Raw genomic sequence first — 26749 nt, 5'->3', positions numbered from 1 at the left:
GAGCTGCAATTTTAAAAAAACAGGTGCACTTGGAGCACAAGGTTTCGAACGATAGCTATTCAAACAAATTTTTTCTGTCAAAGAAATATTTTGTTCATATAAGTTGCAAAGGTCCTTCCCCATACAATATTGCAATAACTTAAATATGGATAAACTAAAGTATAATATAATCGGTTTCAGTTTTAAGATCTTTTGTTATTTAAGCTTTAAAGGTACATGTCATACAGAATGTAGGTCTGAAGACACATACAAGTACATTCAGTTTTCATGCCACTTATAACAGTCTACAAAGTTCCTTGAATGAAATTATTAGCTAGCATAAGACAGTCAGTCTCATTCATCCTGTACTGATGAAATAATGTCTCATCTCATCACACAGCATAAGACAATCAGTCTCATAGACCATTTCTGCTTCTTCCTTCATCATTCACTGATGAATAATGTCTCATCACATACCAAAGACATCACTCTCATAGACCGTTTCTGCTTCTTCCTTCATCATGCACTAATGAAAGAATGTCTCGCCTCATAATTTTTATCTGTGCTCTTAGTACACTCCCTCTTTCATGGCATTGTTCTGCAATACAACCTTTGACAGATAAAACATTTCAATACACAGTGTTAAATGCTATCATGACAAACTTGGCAGTGCAGCAGTAATAAATGACAATCTATTAGTCACAAGACAATTATAATGGTAAATATATTTGACAGAGCAACAATATTAACTTTGATAACATTTCCCTCCTGTTTAAACCATTATAATTTCCCACATCAGAATTGTACAACTTCATGGAGATTTTCTGTACACTCATCACATTTTAATCACAATAATCAAACAGTAGGACCAATATTGTACGCCTCAAGCTCATCATCATAGTTGGCAGCATCATCTCTTGGTTGTATCTGGGCATTTCTCTCACTCTTTGATAATTTAGCAGTGCCACATAAACATCACCATGGTGTTTGTCCAAACCAGGTTCTTATTGTAATGCTGTCCCTCACAAAGTACAAAGTCAAACTATTTCCCAATGTTTATTCAAAGTCACCGTGAAAAACAGGCCTGGGTCCCAGAGATTGAGCCCCACATCTTGTGAGACCCCGAACTAAACCAACAAGTGGTTTTTATAAAAGCCCTCCCTATCTGAAGCTTGCGCATGTGTAATGGAAGTGAAACTTAACTGTCTGTTGAGACTTTGAATGAGTTAAAACCAGGTTCCAGGCACTTGATAACTTGACAACTAACGTAAAATAATAAAATAAGGAATTAACACAGGCATGGGCACAATTTGGCGGGGGGGGGACATGTCCCCCCCCCCACCTTTTCAACCAGGGGGGACAGAATATGGTATGTCCCCCCACCTTCTGACATATATGTGTGTACTTAAATGCTATGCCAGTCTTATGTGCAAACCATGCTAGTCTTATGTGCAAAACCATGTCAGAATAGTATCTTTGTTTCTGCAAGTTTGTATTTTTAGCAGCATTGACTTGTTTACACACCTGTTTCTTGTTTGTCACATTCGGAATTTTCTGGGATTGCATTTGCCCAGATTTGAAACCAAAAATAGTTGCTCTAGGGACTATCATGTACAAGTATCAATGGACCATATGCTAATTTACTAAATTCTGAAAGTTAGAAAAGGAAATCAGAAAAGCTATCTGGGACCTCAGAAAGCCCATCTGCAATTATTGCTTAATCTCCAAAATCAGTCTATGCAAGCGAAATGATGTTCAGTATGAGTGTTGTCATTAGTGCCACTTCGAAAATTAAATTCATGATAAGTAATTTATCCTAAACTTATGATCTCTGTTTTTTCAAACTTATGCAAAAACAAATCTTGAGGAAAAAAGTATGCGTAGTTAATAATTATTAAGAGCCTGTTCTTTCATATTTCTGAATACATTTACCACATTGCAGTTGTTTTTTTTTTTAATGAAACTCAACCTATCATTGTTTTTGAGTTCGACACATGTGTTGATACCTTATTTACACCAGGATGTTAATAAAATCAATGCTGGCTATTCTCAGAATAAAGTACTTATATCCACAGTTTCAAAATTGCATAAGTCAAATGGTGTCCACTTTATGGTCTTCTCAAAACATTAAAATTACTGTTCTGGATGCTCAGAATGCATCTGAGCTATCTAGAAACCGTTGGCTTCTGGGGGCCTAAAGTGGCCCCCAGACCCCCGCCTACAGGCTTCGGCCCTGCGGGCCTCGCACTATGCTCCCCCAATTTTCAGTTCTAAATTGCGCCCTTGAACACAGATGTTATCTAACATTATATCCCTCCCGACCCCCCCTGCCATATTTTAGTGGAGAAGCAACTTTCTTTCTTGTTTCTCTCTCTCCCTTTCTTTCCCTGGAGGTTCAGAGTCCCATCCACTGAGAAATGCATGTGCTTGGCTCAGCACAGAGACGATGCAGCACACACTTGCTGATCTGACTGATCTCAAAGATGTGTAGACAAGATTATCTCCATTATACAGTTTTTTTTTTTTCCCCTCTAGAAAAAGGCCAAATATTAAGCATCTTAGGAACATTTGTTATACACACACGTCTTCAACTGCTTACCTCCAGTTAAGGGTCAAGTCAGGGGGGCCAGTCTATTCCAGCAGTTGTAGGGCATAAGGTGGGGTACACCCTGGACAGGACGCCAGTTGTCAACATTTGATATAAAGCCTCTAAATATCTGCAATTTACCCCATCACTCACAAGGTAATAACTCAAAGAAGCACGTTAGCCAGAAACTTACCTCTATTAGATTCATTTTTTCCTGCCTGTTAAACTTGCAATTCCTCACTTTAACCATCTTTTTAGTCCCGCTACTGTTTCTGCCTTGTTTTCTGCCTTTAATGGTGAGTTAATAACAGCTCCAGGTACATCTTCTGGGTCCAAAATTGGCTTAAAAGTCCCGCATCCCTCGTTGTTTACATCCAAGGACACCGGCTATAGGCATACAAACTATCCCATTCTGCATTGTGCAAGGGCTACTTCAAGACGTGTACTGACACATACAATCCCCCAATTAAGTGATGCATTTTTGGGTTTCAAGTGTTTAGCATCCCATCTAAATTAAACTTTTCATGGGAAACATCGTCAGTTATGTATTAAATGTTGCCTCATCTTGTTTACCCCCTTATGCTGCCTTTTTGGTTGTAGGTGCGAAATGTTGACATCCCCATGCTGGACCCATACAGAGAGGAGATGCTAGACAAAAACTTCAGTACTTTCAGCTTTGGAGGTCATCTGAACTTTGAGGCCTATGTGCAATACCAGGAGTACTGCGGCTTCGCTAAAGCTATGGACACACTGCGTGGCATGAAGCTGATGCTGAAAGGAGATGATGGGAAAGCTGTGGCCTGCAACATCAAGGTACTGCAGTAATATGCTGCTGTAACAGTCATGTTGTACACTTCCAAATATTAGCTTAAACAAATGAGTCCCTTTTCCCAAATTCAGCTGTGACATGAATGCAGGTCATAAAGTTACATGTATGATATGGAAATTGATAAGCACTGTATCTATGCAGTACTTGGACTTAGGATGTGAAGTGATCAAATTTAGAGACTTGTAGGATCATAAGGCAAAATCAAGTCAGTAAAAGCTGAAATACAGTTACTGTGTCAGTTGCCAATATGATGGCATTTCCAGCTCGAGCATGTAAGGTGTGCTTTACTGAGTTTGCCTTGTTTTTAATTTGTGATTTAGCCAATTCTGTGCACACGGGCATCTGCGCTTCACATTTTCATACTTCAGCTTTGTCATGTGGCTAAAATAGACATGAATTTTAAGTGCTTTTTTTTTGTAAGAAAATCTTTTTTTTTTTTTTAAAGTCTGCATGAATGAGCCTGGTTTCATAATTTAATGCTCCCACTTCTAACCCGTTATTTTCGAGCTGCGTTTTTAAGCTTTGACACATTTCTTCTGGCCTGCAAGCACCTTGGGATCCCAGATAAAGAGATGTAGGATGTGACTAGGGAGAGGGTTCTCTGGGCAGGCCTTATACCTAAGTAGCTGTCTGTAACCTACTTCAAGTGATGGCTAATTGGTAGAAAAATGAATGGACTGAAATTAACTGAGATTTACTGTTGTACCAGCACAGACAACCATGGGTGACTAAGCTGACTGAAATTAGTTTAACAGAATGGAATAGTCTATACAAATATCAAAATCTCACACAGATCTCCCTTGGCTAGATATTTGTTTGACTAATTGATGGTTAATCTCTGGTTTTAAAATTGTTGAGTTTTGGAGACAGACTAAAATCTTTATGAGACTTTTTTGGGGAAGGGTACAGGAACATTTCTGCTGCTTTGAAGGTCCCAATGAGAGCAGTGGCCTCCATCATCTTTAAATGGAAGAAGTTCTGATCCACCAGGACTCTTCCTATTGCTGGCCGTCCATCTAAACTGAGCGATCCAGGGAGAAAGGCCTTAGTCAGGGAGGTGACCAAGAATCCAGTGGTCACTGTCAGAGCTCCAGCATTCCAGAAGGACAACCATTTCTGCAGCAATCTACCAGTCAGGTCTTTATACAACCCTGGCAAAAAATTATGGAATCACCGGCCTCGGAGGATGTTCATTCAGTTGTTTAATTTTGTAGAAAAAAAGCAGATCACAGACATGACACAAAACTAAAGTCATTTCAAATGGCAACTTTCTGGCTTTAAGAAACACTATTAAGAAATCAGGAAAAAAAATTGTGGCAGTCAGTAACGGTTACTTTTTCAGACCTAGCAGAGGGAAAAAAAATATGGACTCACTCAATTCTGAGGAAAAAAGTATGGAACTCAACACATCACTAGTATTTTGTTGCACCACCTCTGGCTTTTTAACAGCTTGCAGTCTCTCTGAGGCATGGACTTACTGAGTGACAAACAGTACTCTTCATCAATCTGGCTCCAACTTTCTCTGATTGCTGTTGCCAGATCAGCTTTGCAGGTTGGAGCCTTGTCATGGGCCATTTTCTTCAACTTCCACCAAAGATTTTCAATTGGATTAAGATCCGGACTATTTGCAGGCCATGACATTGACCCTATGTGTCTTTTTGCAAGGAATGTTTTCACAGTTTTTGCTCTATGGCAAGATGCATTATCATCTTGAAAAATTATTCATTATCCCCAAACATCCTTTCAATTGATGGGATAAGAAAAGTGTCCAAAATATCAACGTAAACTTGTGCATTATTGATGATGTAATGACAGCCATCTCCCCAGTGCCTTTACCTGACATGCAGCCCCATATCATCAATGACTGTGGAAATTTACATGTTCTCTTCAGGCAGTCATCTTATAAATCTCATTGGAACTGCACCAAACAAAAGTTCCAGCATCATCACCTTGCCCAATGCAGATTCGAGATTCATCACTGAATATGACTTTCATCCAGTCATCCACAGTCCACGATTGCTTTTCCTTAGCCCATTGTAACCTTGTTTTTTTCTGTTTAGGTGTTAATGATGGCTTTCGTTTAGCTTTTCTGTATGTAAATCCCATTTCCTTTAGGCGGTTTCTTACAGTTTGGTCACAGACGTTGACTCCAGTTCCTCACAGTTTCCTCCCATTCGTTCCTCATTTGTTTGTTGTGCATTTTTTATTTTTGAGACATATTGCTTTAAGTTTTCTGTCTTGACCCTTTGATGTCTTCCTTGGTCTACCATTATGTTTGCCTTTAACAACCTTCCCATGTTGTTTGTATTTGGTCAGAGTTTTAGACATAGCTACTGTGAACAACCAACATCTTTTGCAACATTGCGTGATGATTTACCCTCTTTTAAGAGTTTGATAATCCTCTCCTTTGTTTCAATTGACATCTCTCGTGTTGGAGCCATGATTCATGTCAGTCACTTGGTGCAACACCCTCTCCAAGGTGTGTTCACTCCTTTTTAGATGCAGTTTAATGAGCAGATCTGATTTGATGCAGGTGTTAGTTTTGGGGATGAAAATTTACAGGGTGATTCCATAATTTATTCCTCAGAATTGAGTGAGTCCATATTTTTTTCCCTCTGCTTGGTCTAAAAAAGTAACCGTTACTGACTGCCAATGTTTTTTCCTGATTTCTTATAGTGTTTCTTAAAGCCAGAAAGTTGCCATTTGAAATGACTTTAGTTTTGTGTCATGTCTGTGATCTGCTTTTTTTTTCTACAAAATTAAACAGCTGAATGAACATCCTCCGAGGCCGGTGATTCCATAATTATTGCCAGAGGTTGTAGTAGAGTGGCCAGACGAAAGCCTGATTGAAAGCCACATGTCAGCCCGCCTGGAGTTTGACAAAAGGCACCTGAAGGACTCTCAGATCATGAGAAATAAAATTCTCTGGTCTGATGAGACAAAGATTGAACTCTGGTGTGAATGCCAGGCATCATGTTTGGAGGAAACCAGGCACCATTCCCTACAGTGAAGCATGGTGGTGGCAGCATCATAATGTGGGGATGTATTTCAGAGGCAGGAACTGGAGACTAGTCAGGATTGAGGAAAAGATCAATGCAGCAATGTACAGAGACATTCTGGATGAAAACCTGCTCCAGAGCGCTCTTGACCTCAGACTGGGGCAACGGTTTGTCTTTCAGCTGGACAGTGACCCTAAACAGACAGCCAAGATATCACAGGAGTGACTTCAAGACAACTGAATGTCCTTGAGTGGCCCAGCCAGAGCCCAGGCCTGAATCCAATTGAACATCTCTGGAGAAATCTGAAAATGCCTACCATCCAACCTGATGGAGCTTGAGAGGTGCCGCAAAGAAGAAATGGCAAAACTGACCAAATATAGGTGACCAAGCTTGTGGCATCATAATCAAGAAGACTTGAGGCTGTAATTGCTGCCAAAGGGGCATCAACAAAGTATTGAGCAAAGGGTGTGAATACTTATGTACATGTGAATCCTTAGATTTTATTTTTAATAAATTTGAAAAAAAACAAAACTTGTCAACATTATGAGGTGGTGTGAATAGGATTTTGAGGGGGAAAAATTTATTTACTTCATTTTGCAATCAGGCTGTAACAACAAAATTTGAAAAAACTGAAGATCTGTGGATACTTTCAGGATGCACTGTATTATAGGAAGCTGTTACTGAAGATAGCTCAGATTTTCCTATGAATAATGTCATTTTATTTATCTGTGAATGCTTAAATAGCTTCATTAATTTGTGGGAGACATGCAGTGTGCAGCTGCAGTAACCATGACTTGGAACTGAGTTCAAAGGCTAAAACTTTAATCTGCATGTCTTCAGCATCAGTTTCCTGTGGTTGCTTTCTTCTCAACACTTATGATAGTTTGCTGATTAATCTGGATTTGTGTGTGTGTGTATATATATATATATATATATATATATATATATATATATATATATATATATATATATATTACTCTGGAACAAAGACAACAGACAGTGTTTGACAAACAGGACTCTAAATAGCAAACAGGAATCGATTGCAATGATTCCATTTGAAAATAATGGAGAAGCAACCTGGGCTTCTTCTGGCATTTTTACATAAAACAAACGCAATAACAACATTTATAAACGCAGAGAATATATTCACGAGAGTTTTAAGCACAATATACAAAGAGTTTAATGCTGTTGTCCGTGTGGAGCCTGAACAGAGTGTCTCATATGCATTTCTTCTGTCGTGAATGTACTGACAGTACCCATAATGCACCTGGAGACAGCATGTCCACACTAAAACCTTCAAAATTAGTGCAATACTTTAAAACATATATGTAATATTTTCACTTTATGAAACTTCAGACATGACGTTAATTTAAATAGTTTGTCTGAAATTAGTTTGGTTAAAATTTTAACCATAAGTTAAAACTGTATGCCTCTGGATGACTTGGGTGATATTGCCAGCGTATCAGTATGGGGTCAAAAGAAATGAGCTTTTTTCATTTCTGTGACCAGTTCTCCTTTGCCTGCAGAGGATAGAGTGGTTTCTTCTGGAACCAGCTCTTCTCTGTTTGCAGAGGATAGAACTGCACTCCTACGACAAAACATTTAACAGGTAGGTACTCAACTGATTTTAAACTTAATATAAAATATAAAGCTTTGTTCACTACCCCTCCAAAAATATGTTAGTGGTCTAAAAATTATCGGACCAAAACTTAACGGAAGATAATTGGTCCGATGTTGGTTTTCAAAATTATCTGAAAAGCTAATCCTATAATGAAAACCTTAGCTTCGATAATTAGCGGAACTGTGCCCACCACTTTGTGTGTGTGTGTGTGTGTGTGTGTGTGTGTGTGTGTGTGTGTGTGTGTGTGTGTGTGTGTGTGTGTGTGTGTGTGTGTGTGTGTGTGTGTGTGTGTGTGTGTGTGTGTATCTTGTTGGACCCACGTTTTACAACAAATCTCAGTTTAAAGTGGTGTAAGGCTTGTCCTTGAGATTGATTGTTCTACAATCCCTCAGGTGTAAACAGTGTAACTTTGCTAGATGAAAAAATTATGTCAGCATAAATTAAAATAGAGGAGGTGTGCATTGCAGGCATGCACATAACTGGTACTCATGGTGCTTGTACATGCTAAAAATAAATGATGCGCAGCAGAAAACACAAAGTAGGCACTTCATAGTCGGAAAGCAATGACAGGTTGTAGGAAAAGTGTTTCCCGCTGTCTGTCTGCTGTGCATCAATTATTTTTAACACACATGAGCACCATGAGTACCAGTTATGTGCACTGTATTTTTCTTCCATTACTGTTAAAAACTAATGGAACATAAAGACTAAGTCAGAATCATCTTAGAAAATAGACAGAAGCAGGCTTCCACATTAACACTTAGAAGCAGCTGCATGTTAAAAAAAATTAAGATGATGATTCAGAGTGCTGCTGACAAGCCACACAGTGTTATTTATGGAAAATATGGAGATGAACCAAGAGCTCACTGTCAAAGCTCACCTTATTTTTAAAACATGTTTGCATGTCTGTTGCCTGGTGGCATTTGCTTCTTTATCATTTGCAACACTGCACATGGACAGTTATGCATTTTCATAAATAGACACCAGTGTTCATTGTGAGAAAACACATAGGTGACAGATGACATTATATTTTGTAGTTTTTATACCTTCAGAAACCATCATTTATGCAATTAACTGTGGTTCTTGTAACTTACGTGTTCAAATTTTGATTTCAGTTTTGTAACAGTCATTCAGCTTTAAGAGCATCCATCAAATGCTTGTGCCACTGACTTCTTTTACCTTCCCAAAGGACAGGACATGGATAAAAAATTACCTGCTTAAATGTTCAACTTACCTGTTTTGTGCAGACATTAGTGTCAAACCCTCAGCAGGCTGGCAGATGGAATATTACTAGCTCAGTAATAATAAGGCTACAAACTGTTTCCTTGGCAGGTGACCTTTGACACCAGCAAACACCTGAGTGAGTCGGCCTTGAAGAGGCGGAGCCTAGAGAGACTAAAGTTACAGGAGCTGGAGCGGCAGAGGGAGGAGCAGAAACGACGGGAGAAGGAAGAAGAAGAACGGCGCAAGGAAGAAGAGAGGTATAATACAGAGAGATAGAAAGACTGCTTTAAAAAAGGAAGAATGCTCACAACATAAGTCAAGTCAAATCCAGGAGCATGTGCCTTTGCTGTATCCATGACAGCTTCCAAAAGTGATCATGTGAAAAATCCACCCCACACTCATGCAGGTGCATTACTTTGATATTTTACAAGAAAGAATGGATGCAACAGATTGATAAAATCTCAGTGATGATGTGTCATTCCTTAAACTTTCAAGTTAAAGAAAAAAAAAAAAACCCAGATAGTTCTTTACTTTGGTTAATGGTGGTGTTGCACATTTCATTTCTGAGCTCTTGGGGATGAGCCAGTTAGAGTAACACATATCCTGGACCACTGCATGATGACACTCCAGAATACTCAACGTACTTCCTTAACATGATCTGTGGAGCATGGTTCTGATGTGGAGTCAGAAGATCTTAAAGTTTTCTATAAGATATGTTGAGAAATTGAGAACACAGAAACTGGTAATGGAGGTCTTCCAAGTCCAGATTTTTGAAGTTCAGCCATCAGAACTAAAGGGACCCATGAAGATCTTTGTAGGTCTGAGTACGAGGTCTGTTAGAAAAGTATCGGACCTTTTTATTTTTTGCAAAAACCTGATGGATTTGAATCACGTGTGCTTGCATGAGCAAACCTTGAACCTTCGTGCACATGCCTGAATTTTTTCACGCCTGTCGATTGCATCATTTGCTTGTAAGCAGCCTTTGTGTGAGGTGTGTGTAGTGCTCTCGGCGGATTGTCATTTCAAGGAAAAAGACGGAACGACTGGAGCAGCGCCGCATCAAATTTTGCCAGAAACTGGGCGACAGCCAGCTGGAAACCATTCGGATGATTCAGACGGCTTTTGGTGACTTTTCAGTCGTGTGACTATCCGAGAAATTGTGGAAGAGGTGGGCATGTCACAGCATGTCCTATGAGACTTCAACACGGAAGCGCTTTTGAATTTGAATTTGCCGCCCCTCTTTTCATGGCCAAATCTTCTGTCACAGTGGAATGTACTGAAAAAGTGCTGATGTTGATGATGATAGTCACACGACGGTCCCGCATCACCACAGCGTTCACTTTGGACATGAACGGTGGAGCGCGGTTCGCCCTCCACCGTTGTGCGGACGTCTTTAAACCGGTTGTACCGCTCCTTAATCTGTGTGATGCCCAAAACATCGTCCAAAGCATCGTCACCGAAAGCCATCTGAATCATCCGAATGGAAAATTTGATGTGGCGCTGCTCCAGTCGTTCCGTCTTTTTCCTTCAAATGAAAATCCGCTGAGCGCACTGCACACGTCCCACACAAAGGCTGCTTACCAGGAAATGACGCAATCGACAGGCATAAAAAAGTTAATGCATGCGCACGAAGGTTCAAGGTTTGCTCATGCAAGCACACGTGATTCAAATCCATCAGGTTTTTGCAAAAAATAAAAAAGGTCTGATACTTTTCTAACAGACCTCGTAGGTCCTCTCATACTGAGTTGCATTGAATTAAAGTCTTGCATCATGCCTTCATGCTTGGGCTTAAAACATTTCATCCAAGCTTCCAGCATGTTGACTGCATGAGACCAGTTTTCTCATGTGTTTAGGATTTAATGGTTTGTAGATTTTATTTCTCAGCTACTGTGTAGGGCCAGCGTAGGTTGACAATACATTGATTGCACCACTCAGAGCTCTCCGTACCTCTGAAGAGGATCAGATACTCTTTTCCCAGACTGAACAATACTGTGTTTTTACTGTTCTGAAATTTAGAAACTTATAAGACAGTCACTGCACGATGAAGGTAGAATGAAATTATCCTGAAAAATGACACACACTCCTGTGAAATGTTTAGCTACTTAAAATCAATCAATTTTATTTATATAGCGCCAAATCACAACAAACAGTTGCCCCAAGGCGCTTTATATTGTAAGGCAAGGCCATACAATAATTACGTAAAAACCCCAACGGTCAAAACGACCCCCTGTGAGCAGGCACTTGGCGACAGTGGGAAGGAAAAACTCCCTTTTAACAGGAAGAAACCTCTAGCAGAACCAGGCTCAGGCAGGCACAGTCTTCTGCTGGGACTGGTTGGGGCTGAGGGAGAGAACCAGGAAAAAGACATGCTGTGGAGGGGAGCAGAGATCAATCACTAATGATTAAATGCAGAGTGGTGCATACAGAGCAAAAAGAGAAAGAAACACTCAGTGCATCATGGGAACCCCCCAGCAGTCTAAGTCTGTAGCAGCATAACTAAGGGATGGTTCAGGGTCACCTGATCCAGCCCTAACTATAAGCTTTAGCAAAAAGGAAAGTTTTAAGCCTAATGTTAAAAGTAGAGAGGGTGTCTGTCTCCCTGATCTGAATTGGGAGCTGGTTCCAGAGGAGAGGAGCCTGAAAGCTGAAGGCTCTGCCTCCCATTCTACTCTTACAAACCCTAGGAACTACAAGTAAGCCTGCAGTCTGAGAGCGAAGCGCTCTATTGGGGTGATATGGTACTATGAGGTCCCTAAGATAAGATGGGACCTGATTATTCAAAACCTTATAAGTAAGAAGAAGAATTTTAAATTCTATTCTAGAATTAACAGGAAGCCAATGAAGAGAGGCCAGTATGGGTGAGATATGCTCTCTCCTTCTAGTCCCTGTTAGTACTCTAGCTGCAGCATTTTGAATTAACTGAAGGCTTTTCAGGGAACTTTTAGGACAACCTGATAATAATGAATTACAATAGTCCAGCCTAGAGGAAATAAATGCATGAATTAGTTTTTCAGCATCACTCTGAGACAAGACCTTTCTAATTTTAGAGATATTGCGCAAATGCAAAACAGCAGTCCTACATATTTGTTTAATATGCGCATTGAATGACATATGCTGATCAAAAATGACTCCAAGATTTCTCACAGTATTACTAGAGGTCAGGGTAATGCCATCCAGAGTAAGGATCTGGTTAGACACCATGTTTCTAAGATTTGTGGGGCCAAGTACAATAACTTCAGTTTTATCTGAGTTTAAAAGCAGGAAATTAGAGGTCATCCATGTCTTTATGTCTGTAAGACAATCCTGCAGTTTAGCTAATTGGTGTGTGTCCTCTGGCTTCATGGATAGATAAAGCTGGGTATCATCTGCGTAACAATGAAAATTTAAGCAATGCCATCTAATAATACTGCCTAAGGGAAGCATGTATAAAGTGAATAAAATTGGTCCTAGCACAGAACCTTGTGGAACTCCATAATTAACATTAGTCTGTGAAGAAGATTCCCCATTTACATGAACAAATTGTAATCTATTAGATAAATATGATTCAAACCACCGCAGCGCAGTGCCTTTAATACCTATGGCATGCTCTAATCTCTGTAATAAAATTTTATGATCAACAGTATCAAAAGCAGCACTGAGGTCTAACAGAACAAGCACAGAGATGAGTCCACTGTCTGAGGCCATAAGAAGATCATTTGTAACCTTCACTAATGCTGTTTCTGTACTATGATGAATTCTAAAACCTGACTGAAACTCTTCAAATAGACCATTCCTCTGCAGATGATCAGTTAGCTGTTTTACAACTACCCTTTCAAGAATTTTTGAGAGAAAAGGAAGGTTGGAGATTGGCCTATAATTAGCTAAGATAGCTGGGTCAAGTGATGGCTTTTTAAGTAATGGTTTAATTACTGCCACCTTAAAAGCCTGTGGTACATAGCCAACTAATAAAGACAGATTGATCATATTTAAGATCGAAGCATTAATTAATGGTAGGGCTTCCTTGAGCAGCCTGGCAGGAATGGCGTCCAATAGACATGTTGATGGTTTGGAGGAAGTAACTAATGAAAATAACTCAGACAGAACAATCGGAGAGAAAGAGTCTAACCAAATACCGGCATCACTGAAAGCAGCCAAAGAGAATGATATGTCTTTGGGATGGTTATGAGTAATTTTTTCTCTAATAGTTAAAATTTTATTAGCAAAGAAAGTCATGAAGTCATTACTAGTTAAAGTTAAAGGAATACTCGGCTCAATAGAGCTCTGACTCTTTGTCAGCCTGGCTACAGTGCTGAAAAGAAACCTGGGGTTCTTATTTTCTTCAATTAGTGATGAGTAGTAAGATGTCCTAGCTTTACGGAGGGCTTTTTTATAGAGCAACAGACTCTTTTTCCAGGCTAAGTGAAGATCTTCTAAATTAGTGAGACGCCATTTCCTCTCCAATTTACGGGTTATCTGCTTTAAGCTGCGAGTTTGTGAGTTATACCACGGAGTCAGGCACTTCTGATTTAAAGCTCTCTTTTTCAGAGGAGCTACAGCATCCAAAGTTGTCTTCAATGAGGATGTAAAACTATTGACGAGATACTCTATCTCACTTACAGAGTTTAGGAAGCTACTCTGCACTGTGTTGGTATATGGCATTAGAGAACATAAAGAAGGAATCATATCCTTAAACCTAGTTACAGCGCTTTCTGAAAGACGTCTAGTGTAATGAAACTTATTCCCCACTGCTGGGTAGTCCATCAGAGTAAATGTAAATGTTATTAAGAAATGATCAAACAGAAGGAAGTTTTCAAATGACAAAGTAGCATTTCTAGAGATATTATCAGAAGCTATTATGTAGAGGCAGCTCCGTCCTCATATAAACCACCCGTCTGTGAGAGAATAATGTGTGACAGTTGATTGAAAATTTAGTTTCAGTGTGGCCTTTTGGAAAATCACAAAAGCAACAATTTATGTTGCTCGATATTAAGTAGCTGAAATGTTAAGCTCTGCATTGGTAGCCAACGCTGTTTGAGACGTGTTCAGCCTGATGACAAAGGCAAGTAATTACTGAAATATGTCCAATTAATCTTTGTTTAGGAAGCAGAAGGAGCAGGAGAAGGAGGAGAAGGAGAGGAGGAAGGAGGAGAAGCTGCGTAAGCGAGAGCAAAAGCTGAGGGAGAAGGAGGAGAGGAAGAACCTGAAGAAGGTGAAGCGACGCCAGGAGGAGGAGCAGAAGAAGCTGCAGATGAAGATCGCGATGGAGGAGAGGAGGCTGCTTCTGGCTCAGCGTAACCTGGAATCCATACGGCTCATTGCTGAGCTTCTGAGCAGGGCCAAGGTACCAGACATCTCCATGTACACAGACATGCAATTCCAGCTGCTACACCATGAACAGGTTTCATTTTCATACCACGGATGAGTGAATATGTCACAGTTTTACATTTCAGTTTTTATGTTTCTTCATCAAAATTTGAAATAGAAATTTGCAACACACATACGAGGTCTGTGATGAAAAAAGCGGTCCTTTTTATTTTTTTCAAAAAATAAATGGATTTGATTCATATGTTTTTACGTCAGACATGCTTGAACCCTCGTGCGCATGCATGAGTTTTTTCACGCGTGTCGGTGACGTCATTCGCCTGTGGGCCGGCCTTGAGTGAGGAGTGCTCCACCCCGCTCGTCGGAATCTCTTTGTCTGAATAGCCGCTGCGGACGGCGTGCGTTGCTTTATCAACATTTTTTCTGGACCTGTGAGGACTATCCGAGTGGACACTATTCAAGAAATTAAGCTGGTTTTCGGTGAAAAGATTAACGGCTGATGAGAGATTATGGGGTGTTTCTGTCGCTGTAAGGACTTCCCACGGAGCAGGACGTCGCGCAGCGCTTCCAGGCGCCGTCGTCGGCCTGTTTCGACCTGAAAACATCCTAATTTAAGGCTTAATTCACCCAGGACGTCGTGAGAGAACAGAGAAGATTCAGAAGAGGCCGGCATGAGGACTTTATGCGGACATTCCACTGTTTAAGGACATTTTGTAATGAAAGACGTGCGCGCAGATTCGCCGAATCGTTTCCGTGACGACTCGGCGAATCTGTGTGCGCCGCGACAGGAAAAACACCTCCGTGTTGAAAACCATTTGTAAAATTCAGGCGGCTTTTGATGGCTTTCAACAAGTGAGTAACTGAGAAATTGTTTAACAGCTTGGGCATGTTCCAACGTGCCCGTTACGGTTTCCAACGGAGGTGTTTTTCCTGTCGCAACCCCCCGCGGTCGGGTCCGGCCCGACATGCGACTCTGCCCGCACGTTCTTTCATTACAAAATGTCCGTTAACAATGGAATGTCTGAATAAACTCCTCATGCCGACTTCTTCTGAAAGTTCTCTGTTCTCTGACGATGTCCTGGGTCAACAGAGCCTGAAATGTGGAAGTTTACAACTTGAAACGGCGAGACACTGCCGCCTCGAAGCGCAGATCGCCGTCAGGCGCCATGGGCCGTCCTTAAAGTGACACTACAGACCAAAATCTCTCATCAGCCGTTAAAATTTTTACCGAAAACCAGCTGAATTTATCGAATGGTGTCCACTCAGTTGTGCCTTACAGTTTTGAAAAAATTTTTATCAAACAAAGCCGCGGTCTCTGAGCCATTCCTAAACAATGAAAAAACGACGAGAGGGTGGGCCACTCCTCACTCAAAGACTGCCCACAGGCGAATGACGTAACCGACAGGCGTGAAAAAACTCTTGCATGCCCACGAGGGTTCAAGCATGTCTGAAGTAATCACACGTGATTCAAATCCATATGGTTTTTGAAAAAAATAATAAGGTCCGTTACTTTTATCACAGACCTCGTATAATTCTTTAAATTTTTCTCATTCTTTAGTTTACACCAAATAAATTACCCAAGAATTGTAAAAGTATTTTAATGATCACATTAACACTATATTTGTGTGACATTTTCACGCAATTGACATAATTTTCTATCACAAAATTACAGTGAATTTGTATTGTGGTTTAGTTTTTATTTTGGGGGATTCCATTACAAATACAATGACTTTAGTCCATGAGATTTTCAGGTATTAAAGAACTCCGTCACTGCGTTGGATTTCCGTCAGTTGGGCTGCCAAAAGGCAGGTTTAGCACTCACACCGTCCTGACAAAAAATCAAGGCTGAATGCAAGATATAAAATTTACCACGTTCAGTGCTTAAAAAATAAAATAAAATAAATAAATTGATTTTTAGAGTAATGTCTCTGTTTTTGGTTTTTGCTTTTGTTTTCCTCCTGGGAGCGAGTACCTGTATCTGTTACTCTGTATCCTGTTTGCACTCCAGAGGAGTGGGGAGGGTGACAGTGTGTGTGATTGTGTCACAGCTAGGTGACAACCAACACAACGAGCAGAGTGCTATGTAAAGCTGGCCTATCAACTTTCACAAAACTGACAAAAATTACATTCTACCAAAATCCGTGCATTATAATAGGTTTTTTGTAACGTTGCAAAATTACAGCTTATTTCATAAAGAGAACATATTTAACTGGGGGGAATTCCTTGGTGAATGTTTTCTTTCTAACAGTGTTGTGCAGATGGAAGTGCATGAGGTTTAGAGATTCCTGTGACCCGACCCACGTGCTTGATGTGCATTCCCGGCTTATAACTAACGCTAACATCCGTAAGATCTCTTCAGTTTAGAGGTGCTGTCTGGTTACAGTAACAGTGTTTTTTAGTTTTGGAAGTGTTTATTGCTCACAAACATTTGCAAAATATGTGAAACATTAGATTTATACAGAAATAACCTGTTTCTGAGCGTTTCCCACCATCTTTGTTTATTGTATTCAAGCCAGCAGCCACCTGACATGCTGCCTTTCTTTACAACATTTGGCAGTCGCTGTGTCCTTCCCAGCATCTCTTACACACTTTGGGGAAAGTGCCAATGTGATCTGTGACGTCTCTTCCAAATGTAGGCCATGGCTTCCGATCGCTTCAATCTCTCCCCTTGAGGGGCATAATTCTAAATTGTTTCCAGACAGCGTGAATTTTAATCATATTGGCAATATCATATTATTAATCCCTTATTAAATGCTAAATAATGAAATTACAGTAGTGTCAAAGAAATTTCTTTTTATGACTTAAATCTAAAAAAACAAAAACAAAAAAACACACACACACACACAGGCCGTACAGCTTTAAAAATGGTACAGAATTCAAAGGGACTAGAAGTGGAGATATTTGTATTGTAATGTGCTGTCCTCCTCCACAGGCCCTGAAGCAGCAGCAGCAGGAGAAAGAGAAGGCTGAACGTGAGGAACGTGAAAGGCAGGAACAAGCTCAACAGAAAGAAGAGTTAGCCCGGCTTCAACAGCTGGAGGCCTGCCGCCGTAAGCACGAGGAGGAGCTCCGGAGGGTGGAGTTTGAGAAGGAGCGAGCACTGCAGCTTCAGCGCCGAGAGAAGGAGCTGAGAGAGAAACTTCTTTGCAATCTGCTGAAGAAGAGCAGTGACACCTCTACAGACACACAGGGCGGGGCTGCCACTGTACCAGGAGGCGAAGCCGCTGCTGCTGGTGGCAGTGGAGTGGTTATGGGGGTTATAGGCCGGGTGAATGGAGAGACCACAACGGAGGACAAAGATAAGCAGACATCTAAATCCAGCAGCCAGCCTCAGGTTCCAGCAAAAACGAGAGCGATGCAAGAGAGGAGAGGGGGAGAGGACAGAAAGAGGGCAGATAAGAAAGATGGAGTAGTGAGGAGCAGAAGCTACAGCATGCACAGTCAGGCGCAAGCAAGGGAACGGCAGCGCTCCTACAGTCGTGGGCGAAGGAGGCGCTCCCGTAGCTACAGCAGGAGGAGAAGGAGCTCCAGCTACCATAGGAGGAGCTACATCCGTCACGGCAGCAGGAGACGAAGTCATGGCCATCGCAGCAGCAGCACGAGCTCCAGCCGGGAGAGAAGCAGGAGCAGCAGTGGGCGGAGTTGCAGCAGGGGGCGGAACTACAGGCATAGGCAGCGTAGAAGCAACAGAGGCAGCTCCAGGAGCAGCTCTAAAAGTAGAGATAGGCGGAGTCACAGTCGTTACAGTCGGAGATACAGGAGGCGGAACTACAGCAGAGATAGGAGTCACTCCAGACGGTGCTAAAATTATTAAAGTTGTCCAGTGTTGCTTGTTTATGTTAAGTCTGTGGCGATGCTGTTTCACCTTCGATATGCTAACAGGTTTATATTTGTCCAGATGTTCATACTTCCAGGTAAAAGCAAATTCAAAATTTTCAGTTTTCACGATGCCCGCGTTCTCCAAGTGGGGAATATAAGAGCATTCAAATTAAAGTTGGTGATTGATGCTGATATTAGATGTCCCTGTTATATTTGAAGAGGGCAGACCACCTGAAATCTAAGTGTTGTCTGCTTTGTAAACCGGTGCATTGGATTCAGTGCAAACATACTGTAAATCGATAAAGCTTCTCGATGTACTGATATCACACATCACTGAGAAGAAGTCCTGTTCTCCAGGAAGTAGCAAAGAGGTCCTGGAGAAATGGTTTTGGGATTCTGGGTGGCGACAGTTTATTTTGATTATCTTCCGAACACACTGACGGACACGCCTCGTGGCTGTCAGAGACCTGGGTTACTTGAGAAATGAATGACTGCTGCTCCAGTACACACAAACAACATGACTAATCTTTTACTGTGCAGCACCCCAAGACCAGCTGCTTTTTTATGTTTTAGCTGCCTAAAAGTAAATTTTGAACACCGTTTTGTCTGTGCTGCTATTGTTCAGACTGAATTCAGGCATGTTGACTTGAATAAAGCTTCCGCTCAGTGACGGCAGCGTACTTTGCTGATGCCTTTTACTGTATTTGAATTTTTTTGAACAATTTTCCAAGGTGTTTTGATTTAAAATATTTTATGTTTTCAATACAAGCTCTTAAATTGATCCTTTTGAAGACTGATATGAAATGAGCTGCATGACATTTTTGGATCCAGGTATACAGTTGGACAAAATCCCCCCCATGAAATTTTATGTTTTCTTGTAAGCATCCAAAATAAAACAGCACTTGCGAAAATTTTGAAGAAAATGCTAAATTTCATTGGGGTGGGGGGTATAATTTTGTCCTCACCTCTAAGTTCTCTTTCTCTAATAGGTTATATGCAAGTCTTCAGTGAGAAATTCGTGCTTAGTTGATAATTGATATATATATATATATATATATATATATATATATTTTTTTTTTTTTTTTTATTATTATTTTACGATAAGGGTCAACCATGCTATAGAAAAGATGTGTATTTTTTTGGAGGGGGTGGGGATTTGATTTGAAACTCAAAAACAAAAGAAATGTTAAAGATTCAACTTGTCTTGTTGATGTAGAGTTGGATTGGTTTCCTTACAGGAAGCGGCACATATGCCACTGTGCATGTGAGCTTTGGGGAAGTCCATGTTTTGCATATCTTTCCTTTTCCATGTTGACATGATCCACAAGAGGTTTGCATTTGTAGCAGAATTAAGAAAACAGTAAAATAAATGGAGACAACTGTCTATTAGAATGGATTTGGGTCAAAGATGGCGCTTTTAACTTTGATGAGATTCACATGTGACAAAATCAAAAACATCCTTACAGATCCAGTGTGATGCTGATGTTCAGCCCCATGTATGTCCTTAAAACATTCAGATTTGTAGCTAGAAATAAGACATGGCATTTCTGAGATCCTACAAAACAAATAAAAAGTTTTTCTAAGAAATGATCTGTTTTGTGTTTGTTTAAATACAGTGGTGCACTGTGCATAAGCCTTCAGTGCTATCATCCCACTGTTACACACTGTCACATGACAGAGCATCACAAGTACACAATGCATATCCGAATCCCTGTCATTAACAAAGATGTCTGTCTGCAGCAATTTCCTGAAATGTTTACAGAGAGCCAGTACCTTGTGTAGAAATACCTAGTATGTGTACCATGTTTTCCAGAGTATAAGTTGCCTCACTACATATGTCTCTTTAAGAGGCATGTACAGAGGCAAATAAATTTTGAACCGTTGTCAATTTTGCAAGTTTTCCCACCTGCAAATAATGGAGAGGTCTAATTTTTGTTGTAGGTACACTTCAATTGTGAGAGAATCTTAAAAAAAAAATCAGGAAATCACATTGTATGATTTTGAAATAATTTGCATTTTTATTGAATGAAATAAGTATTTGATACAATAGAAAAACAACTTAATATTTGGTACAGAAACCTTTGTTTGCAGTTACAGAGGTCAGGCGTTCTGTAGTTCCAGGTTTGCACACACTGCAGCTGGGATTTTGGTCCACTCCTCCATACAGATCTCCAGACCTTTCAGGTTTTGAGTTTCAGCTCCCTCCAAAAATTTTCTATTGAGTTCAGGTGTGGAGACTGGCCAGGCCACTCCAGGACCTTGAAATGCTTCTTACTGAGCCACTCCTTAGTTGCCCTGGCTGTGTGTTTCAGGTCATTGTCATGCCAGAAGACTCATCTTCAATACTCTTACTGAGGGAAGGAGGTTTGCCAAAATCTCGCGATACGTGACCCCATCCATCCTCCCTTTAATAGTGTGCAGTCATTCCGCTAGCTGTGCAGAAAAGCACCTCCAAAAATGTTTCCACCCCCATCCTTCACGGTTGGACGGTGTTGATTTGATTTGTTTGCTTTGCACAAAAATAAAACTCATACAAAAATAGTGTATAAACATAAAAGAGAGAGAGAGAAAAAGATACAATATGAATAATGTGCAAAGGAGTGGTGGAAGCCAAAAAGGTTAATCAAAAACACACTCCTGAACAAAAACAAACAGCACAGCAGTATACAACAGTATTACACCAATTTATCCAGATAATATAAACAAGTGGGCAGCACGGTGGGTTAGTGGTTAACACCGTTGCCTCACAGCGCGAAGGTCGTGGGTTCAATTCCCGTGGTCTTTCTGTGTGGAGTTTGCATGTTCTCCCCGTGTTTGCGTGGGTTTCCCCCGGGTGCTCCGGTTTCCCTCCACCTCCAAAGACATGCAGGTGAGGTGGATTGGAATCTTTAAATTGCCCGTAGGTGGGTGTGTCTGTGTTTGTTTGTCTGTTTGTGGCCCTGCGACAGACTGGCGTCCTGTCCTGGGTGTACCCCGCCTCGCGCTCTATGGCTGCTGGGATAGGCTCCAGCCCCTGCGACCCTCAATTGGACTAAGCGGTAGAAGATGAATGAATGAATATAAACAAGTCATTCTAAATACTCCTACAGGATATTTGCTTTTTGTCCACTTTATATCTATGTAAAGTGATGGACGGATTTACAAGATGTACCGTATCATTCCAAGATTTAACACCATGATATTTGATGTGATGCTGATAACGAGTCGCTCTGTGCAAAGGTAAATGCAAATGTGCTACCTGTCTGGTCGAATAATTATGAATTTGATGGTTATGCACAAAATAATATTTGATGAAGGAAGGCCACTTGATATCATAGAGAGCTCTGAAAACAAAAGTACAGGTCAGGAAAATATTTATATGGAAGATATTTAAGAGCTGCAATTTTAAAAAAACAGGTGCACTTGGAGCACAAGGTTTCGAACGAGTAGCTATTCAAACAAATTTTTTCTGTCAAAGAAATATTTTGTTCATATAAGTTGCAAAGGTCCTTCCCCATACAATATTGCAATAACTTAAATATGGATAAACTAAAGTATAATATAATGTTATAATATATATATATATATATATATATATATATATATATATATATATATATATATATATATATATATATATAATGTTAAAAGACATTTGTGATGTACAAAATGAAAAATAAATAAAAAATAAAAAGTATCATCAGCAAACATTAATGGCAATGTACGTAGTAGTAGAAGCAGATGCAAAATCATTATTATATATTGTAAACAATAACAGCCCCAAAATGTAAAATCATTAATATATATTGTAAACAATAATGGTTCCAAAATTGAACCTTGACTCCATACTCTATAGAATTGATATCTGATTCCAGATTTAGAAAAACATACTGTTTTCTCTCAGATAAATAATTACTAAGCCATGTATTTGCAGTTGCCTTAAATCCATATTTGTTTAACTTTGAGAGCAAAATTTCATGATTTACTGTAACAAACGCTTTTGAAAGGTCTAAGAACACACCAATACCAAATTCATTATTTTCCAAAGCTAAATGAATTCTATCCAATAGTTTGATCAAAACCATATAAGTTGAATGATTTTTCCGAAATCCATTTTGATAATTATATAAAACTGAGTTCTGAAGCAAATGATTATTTAATCTTTTATAAACAAGTTTCTCCAAGTTTCTTTGAAAAACATGGCAAGACTGAAATAGGGTGATAATTTGAAAAAGATGCATAATCTACCTTTTTAAAACAAAGGTATGATTTTACCAATCTTTAAATCAGAAGGTACTATGCCCATTTTCAAAGACAAAGAAAACAGTATGTGTAAGTGGTTCAGAAATTTCATGTATAATAGATTTAACAATAGCTGTAATTATTCCATCATGGCCAGCTGCAGATGGATGTAGTCCAGCAATGATTTCACAAACCTTATTGGAATTTGTGGGTTCAAATTCACCCACAGAAGGAAATGAACCTTTGATGTAATCAACCGAATTTATATTTGTGGAGTCAATTTTCTTTGCAAGAGAAGCACCAACATTTGAAAAGAAATTATTAAACTTGCAAGCAATGTCAAAAGGATCAGAGAAACTTCTAGATCCATCTGAAAAAGCTGACTGATATTTTGATGAACATGTTTTCTTTATAGTTCATTGATTGTTTTCCAGGTCCCTTTAGTATTGTTTATTGATTTTTGAAAATTATCACTGAAGTATTTCTTCTTTGCAGCCCTAAGAAGAGTAGTGTATTTATTTTATAGAATTTATAGGTTGATAAATTTAAAGGTGAAGGAGATGATAAATATTTTTATACAGCTTGTTTTTTTCTGAATAGGGATTTTTGTAGTCCCCTAGAAAACCATGAGTTTTACTTTTTGGATGTATCACCAGATAATTTAATGATTGGAAATGATTTTTCATGAACTTCATTGAAAATTGCATGAACACCTGCTACGCTAAATTGGAATCTGTTTCCATATATATTTTTTCAAAGGAAATACTCCCCATTCGTCTCTTGAATTTCATTTTATTAGTAATGTTAAAATTCCTATAGTAAGTAGTTGATTTCGTATTTGGCATATAACAATTCTACAATTTGAAATATGGAAAAATGATCTGAAATGTCTGTAAACAATATTCCAGATTTCAATACATAATTTAAACTATTAAATAAAATATTATCTATTAACGTAGCAGAATTTTCTGTAACTTTTGTTGGTTTGGTAATTGAGGGAAAGAAGTAATTTGCATGAAGATTATTTTTAAAAAATCATTTTTCGCACAATGTGTTTCCTTATTGAACAAATTTATATTAAAGTCACCAAGAATTTGACAGATTTTATCTTCTCTGTTAATGAGTTCCAGAATATTTAAAAAACACTGGCTGAAGTTCACAACATCTGTATTTGGTGGCCTATAAATACAACCAATGATAAAAATCTTTTGTTCTACTATCAGACAATATTTCTATGAAAATTGATTCTAAATCAGATTTACTTAAGTTCATAATATCAAATCAAGCATTGAAATCTAGATTTTTATGTACAAATATTGAGACTCCTCCTCCAGACCTTTGTTGTCTGACAAAGTGAGTAGAGTTATAAAGTGGCAATTCATACAAGCCAGTGTCTTTGCACTGCTCAGTCAGCCATGATTCTGTAAGGGCAATTATAGAAAACTCATGATTCAGTGAGGATATAAAATGTGTCAATTTCTCCAAATTTTTTGGAAGACTGCAAATACTTAAATGTAATACTGAAAATGTTTTATAAGTATTAGGATAAGATTGTAGAAGATGTTTGAATTTGAGTTTGTCATAATAATCACATGAATTAGGGTTATTTACATTAGAGAAAAAGTTCATATCAGTCTATGAGTTACATCATCTCAATCAAGTTCAAATGGGTTGAATAACAAAGTCTCGTTTACAGCGAAGCCATCATAGTTATCAAGAAGATCTCTTTCAAACTCTTCATCATTCAGTGAAGAGAATGGGAACATTAAGCAACAACTTTCACAGAACCATGTACAATCTATTTTCTTAGTTCTGTCAGAAAAATGTGCACATTTAAGATGAAATACATTTTTACAAAGAGAACAACCAATAAACTAAACCTAATTGCTTCTGACATTTTGTGCATTTGTTATCACTATTCATAGAGTTGATGGACAATGAGTCCAAAATCATGCAGGGATGCCAAAGTAAAAAAAAAAAAAAAAATGCATGTCAAACCTTTGTTGGTCGGCGGGTGACAGGTTTGTCAAATCTTAAATATGCAATGTCACCTCGTTGTCTTGCCTCTTTCATTGCTGGAATCAGCTCCTTGCGTTTTTGTCTCACAGATTCAGAAAAGTCTTCATTAACGTAAATGCTTGATCCCTTTAAAAGCTTTGCCTTTTCTAACACAGCCATACGATCCTTATGCCTCAAAAACTTTACCACAATTGGTCTAGGTTTATCACCTTGTCCTGGCTTATCACCACTGCGATGCACACGCTCCATTTCAATATGCCTTGGGTCAAGCTTCAGTTTTTCAGAGATGATCTTCCTTATCTTGTCCTCAGAATCAGACCATTTCTCCTGCTCAGACTCCTGAATTCCATCAAACACCAAATTATTCTGTCGAGACTGATTCTCCAGGTAATCAAATTTGCTAACCACATTGTTGTATGTGTTCTTTGTGTCACTCTCATCCTTCAAACACGGCAAGTGGAGTTGATACCACAAAGCTCTATTTTGGTCTCTTCTGTCTACATGACCTTCTCCCATGCCTCCTCTGGATCATCCAGATGGTTACTGGCAAACTTCAAACAGGTCTGGACATGTGCTGGCTTGAGCAGGAGGACCTTGCATGCCCTCATGTTGGAGTGTGATTGATTGTGTGTGGACAGGTGTCTTTTATACAGGTAGCAAGTTGAAACAGGTGCAATTAATACAAGTAAAGAGTACAGAATAGGAGGACTTCTTGAAGAAAAACTATCTGGTCTGTGAGAGCCAGAATTCTTGCTGGTTGGTAGGTGAACAAATACTTAATGCAATAAAATGCAAATTATTTATTTTAAAAATCATACAATGTGATTTTTTTTTTTTGGGGGGGGGGGGGGGTCTTTAGATTCTGTCGCTCACAGTTGAAGTGTACCTATGATAAAGACTACAGACCTCTCCATTCTTTTTTTTGTAAGTCGCAACTTTTTAATTTGGGATTTTTGTGCATAGTTGAAGTGTTTTTTATTACTGGTGTTATTGGAGTGTATTTTGTTTGTTTAGTGCTTTGATTCCTGGGAAAGTTCTTTGTAAATAGTCCTTATAATTACTATTATTAATAACAAACTTGTGATATATATATATATATATATATATATATATGTCACGCAGTAGTTTAAGTTGCAGGGCCTCCCAAACTAGTAAAAATACAGCGACTCCAGAAAATATGGTAATTAAATATCAGATTGCAACATGTTGTGTGCAACATGATGCTGCTGGAACTCCAATTTCCCTGAGGGAGTCTTCCCAAGGGATTAATAAAGTTCCATCTAATTTAATCCTGATCAGTTGGAACGTTCTGGCTCAATATGCAATTATTGCATTGTGTTGTAGAATCCAGATCCAGGTAAAATCCAGGTCACAATGTGAATCATATCATTTATTTTGAGTCCTCGTCAACCCTTGGCAGACATCAGAAATCTTTGATTGCTCTTGTTTCTTTTTATTTTTTCCACACTTTTTCATCTCATTGCTGTGACCACACACAGACTCTTCCATCTCTGTCTTACAGAAGTTGATTTTCTTTGCTATGTTAACAGAAACATCTCCGATGAGGACCAGAATCACCAAATAGATGTTTGTTACCTCGTTGCAATCCCTCAGTGATGACGACGACTGTCTGTTAATCCCAGATGACATATTTACATCCAGAGTCAATCGAGAGAGGCCTGTGTGTGGGTTTGTTTAACGTGGGAATGCCATTACACACCAACAAACACACAGTCCCTGACGGATTCTTTGCCTGTTTCAATGGCTGGGGAATCCCAGATGATCGGGGTCTGTGGTCCTGCTGCAGCCTTCATTCGCTTTCACAGCCAATGCGTTACAAGCCATCACCACCTCCATCTCATCTGGCATTGAGGACTTCCTGTTTCACCAGAGCCGTGTTAGCAGTCTCGTGTTCAGGGTTCCTGTTGGGAATTCATGGTCCCCACCATATTTCACTCAAAAAGACAATCCCCTGCTTGATCTGTTATCTGGGTGTCATGGCGCATGAGGGGTTGGATTTTGATGCCCATGCTTGTTATTACTATATGTGATTAATTGAGGGCATTTCTGAATGCAACTGACTGAAAACGCGCACAAGCATAATGCTTTAGATTTAGTACATGCCAGATTTACCAACAGCTGATACTTGCTGA

At 39.4% G+C, this 26749-nt stretch overlaps 1 protein-coding gene across 1 annotated transcript; it reads left to right on the top strand.

Annotated features, from left to right (window-relative positions):
• Positions 1-3151: 3151 nt before the first annotated feature.
• LOC117524443 (A-kinase anchor protein 17A-like) lies at positions 3152-19027 on the top strand. The gene is made up of 4 exons (XM_034186230.1): positions 3152-3379; positions 9345-9493; positions 14316-14556; positions 17470-19027. Exons 1-4 carry the CDS (start codon positions 3188-3190, stop codon positions 18340-18342), a joined length of 1455 nt encoding a protein of 484 aa, XP_034042121.1. The 5' UTR covers positions 3152-3187; the 3' UTR covers positions 18343-19027.
• The last annotated feature ends 7722 nt before the right edge of the window (positions 19028-26749 follow it).

Source organism: Thalassophryne amazonica, chromosome 14 (genome assembly GCF_902500255.1).
Source record: "Thalassophryne amazonica chromosome 14, fThaAma1.1, whole genome shotgun sequence".
Classification (NCBI taxonomy): Eukaryota; Metazoa; Chordata; class Actinopteri; order Batrachoidiformes; family Batrachoididae; genus Thalassophryne; species Thalassophryne amazonica.
This window is presented reverse-complemented; position numbering and strand designations above follow the sequence as displayed.

What these genes read in the sequence shown, in the direction of transcription:
- LOC117524443 (XM_034186230.1), top strand. Translation starts at nt 3,188, where the DNA reads ATGCTGGACCCATACAGAGAGGAGATGCTAGACAAAAACTTCAGTACT. An exon ending in CTGTGGCCTGCAACATCAAG is followed by an intron (nt 3,380 to 9,344) that starts GTACTGCAGTAA and finishes TTTCCTTGGCAG; the next exon opens with GTGACCTTTGACACCAGCAA. An exon ending in AGCTTCTGAGCAGGGCCAAG is followed by an intron (nt 14,557 to 17,469) that starts GTACCAGACATC and finishes CCTCCTCCACAG; the next exon opens with GCCCTGAAGCAGCAGCAGCA.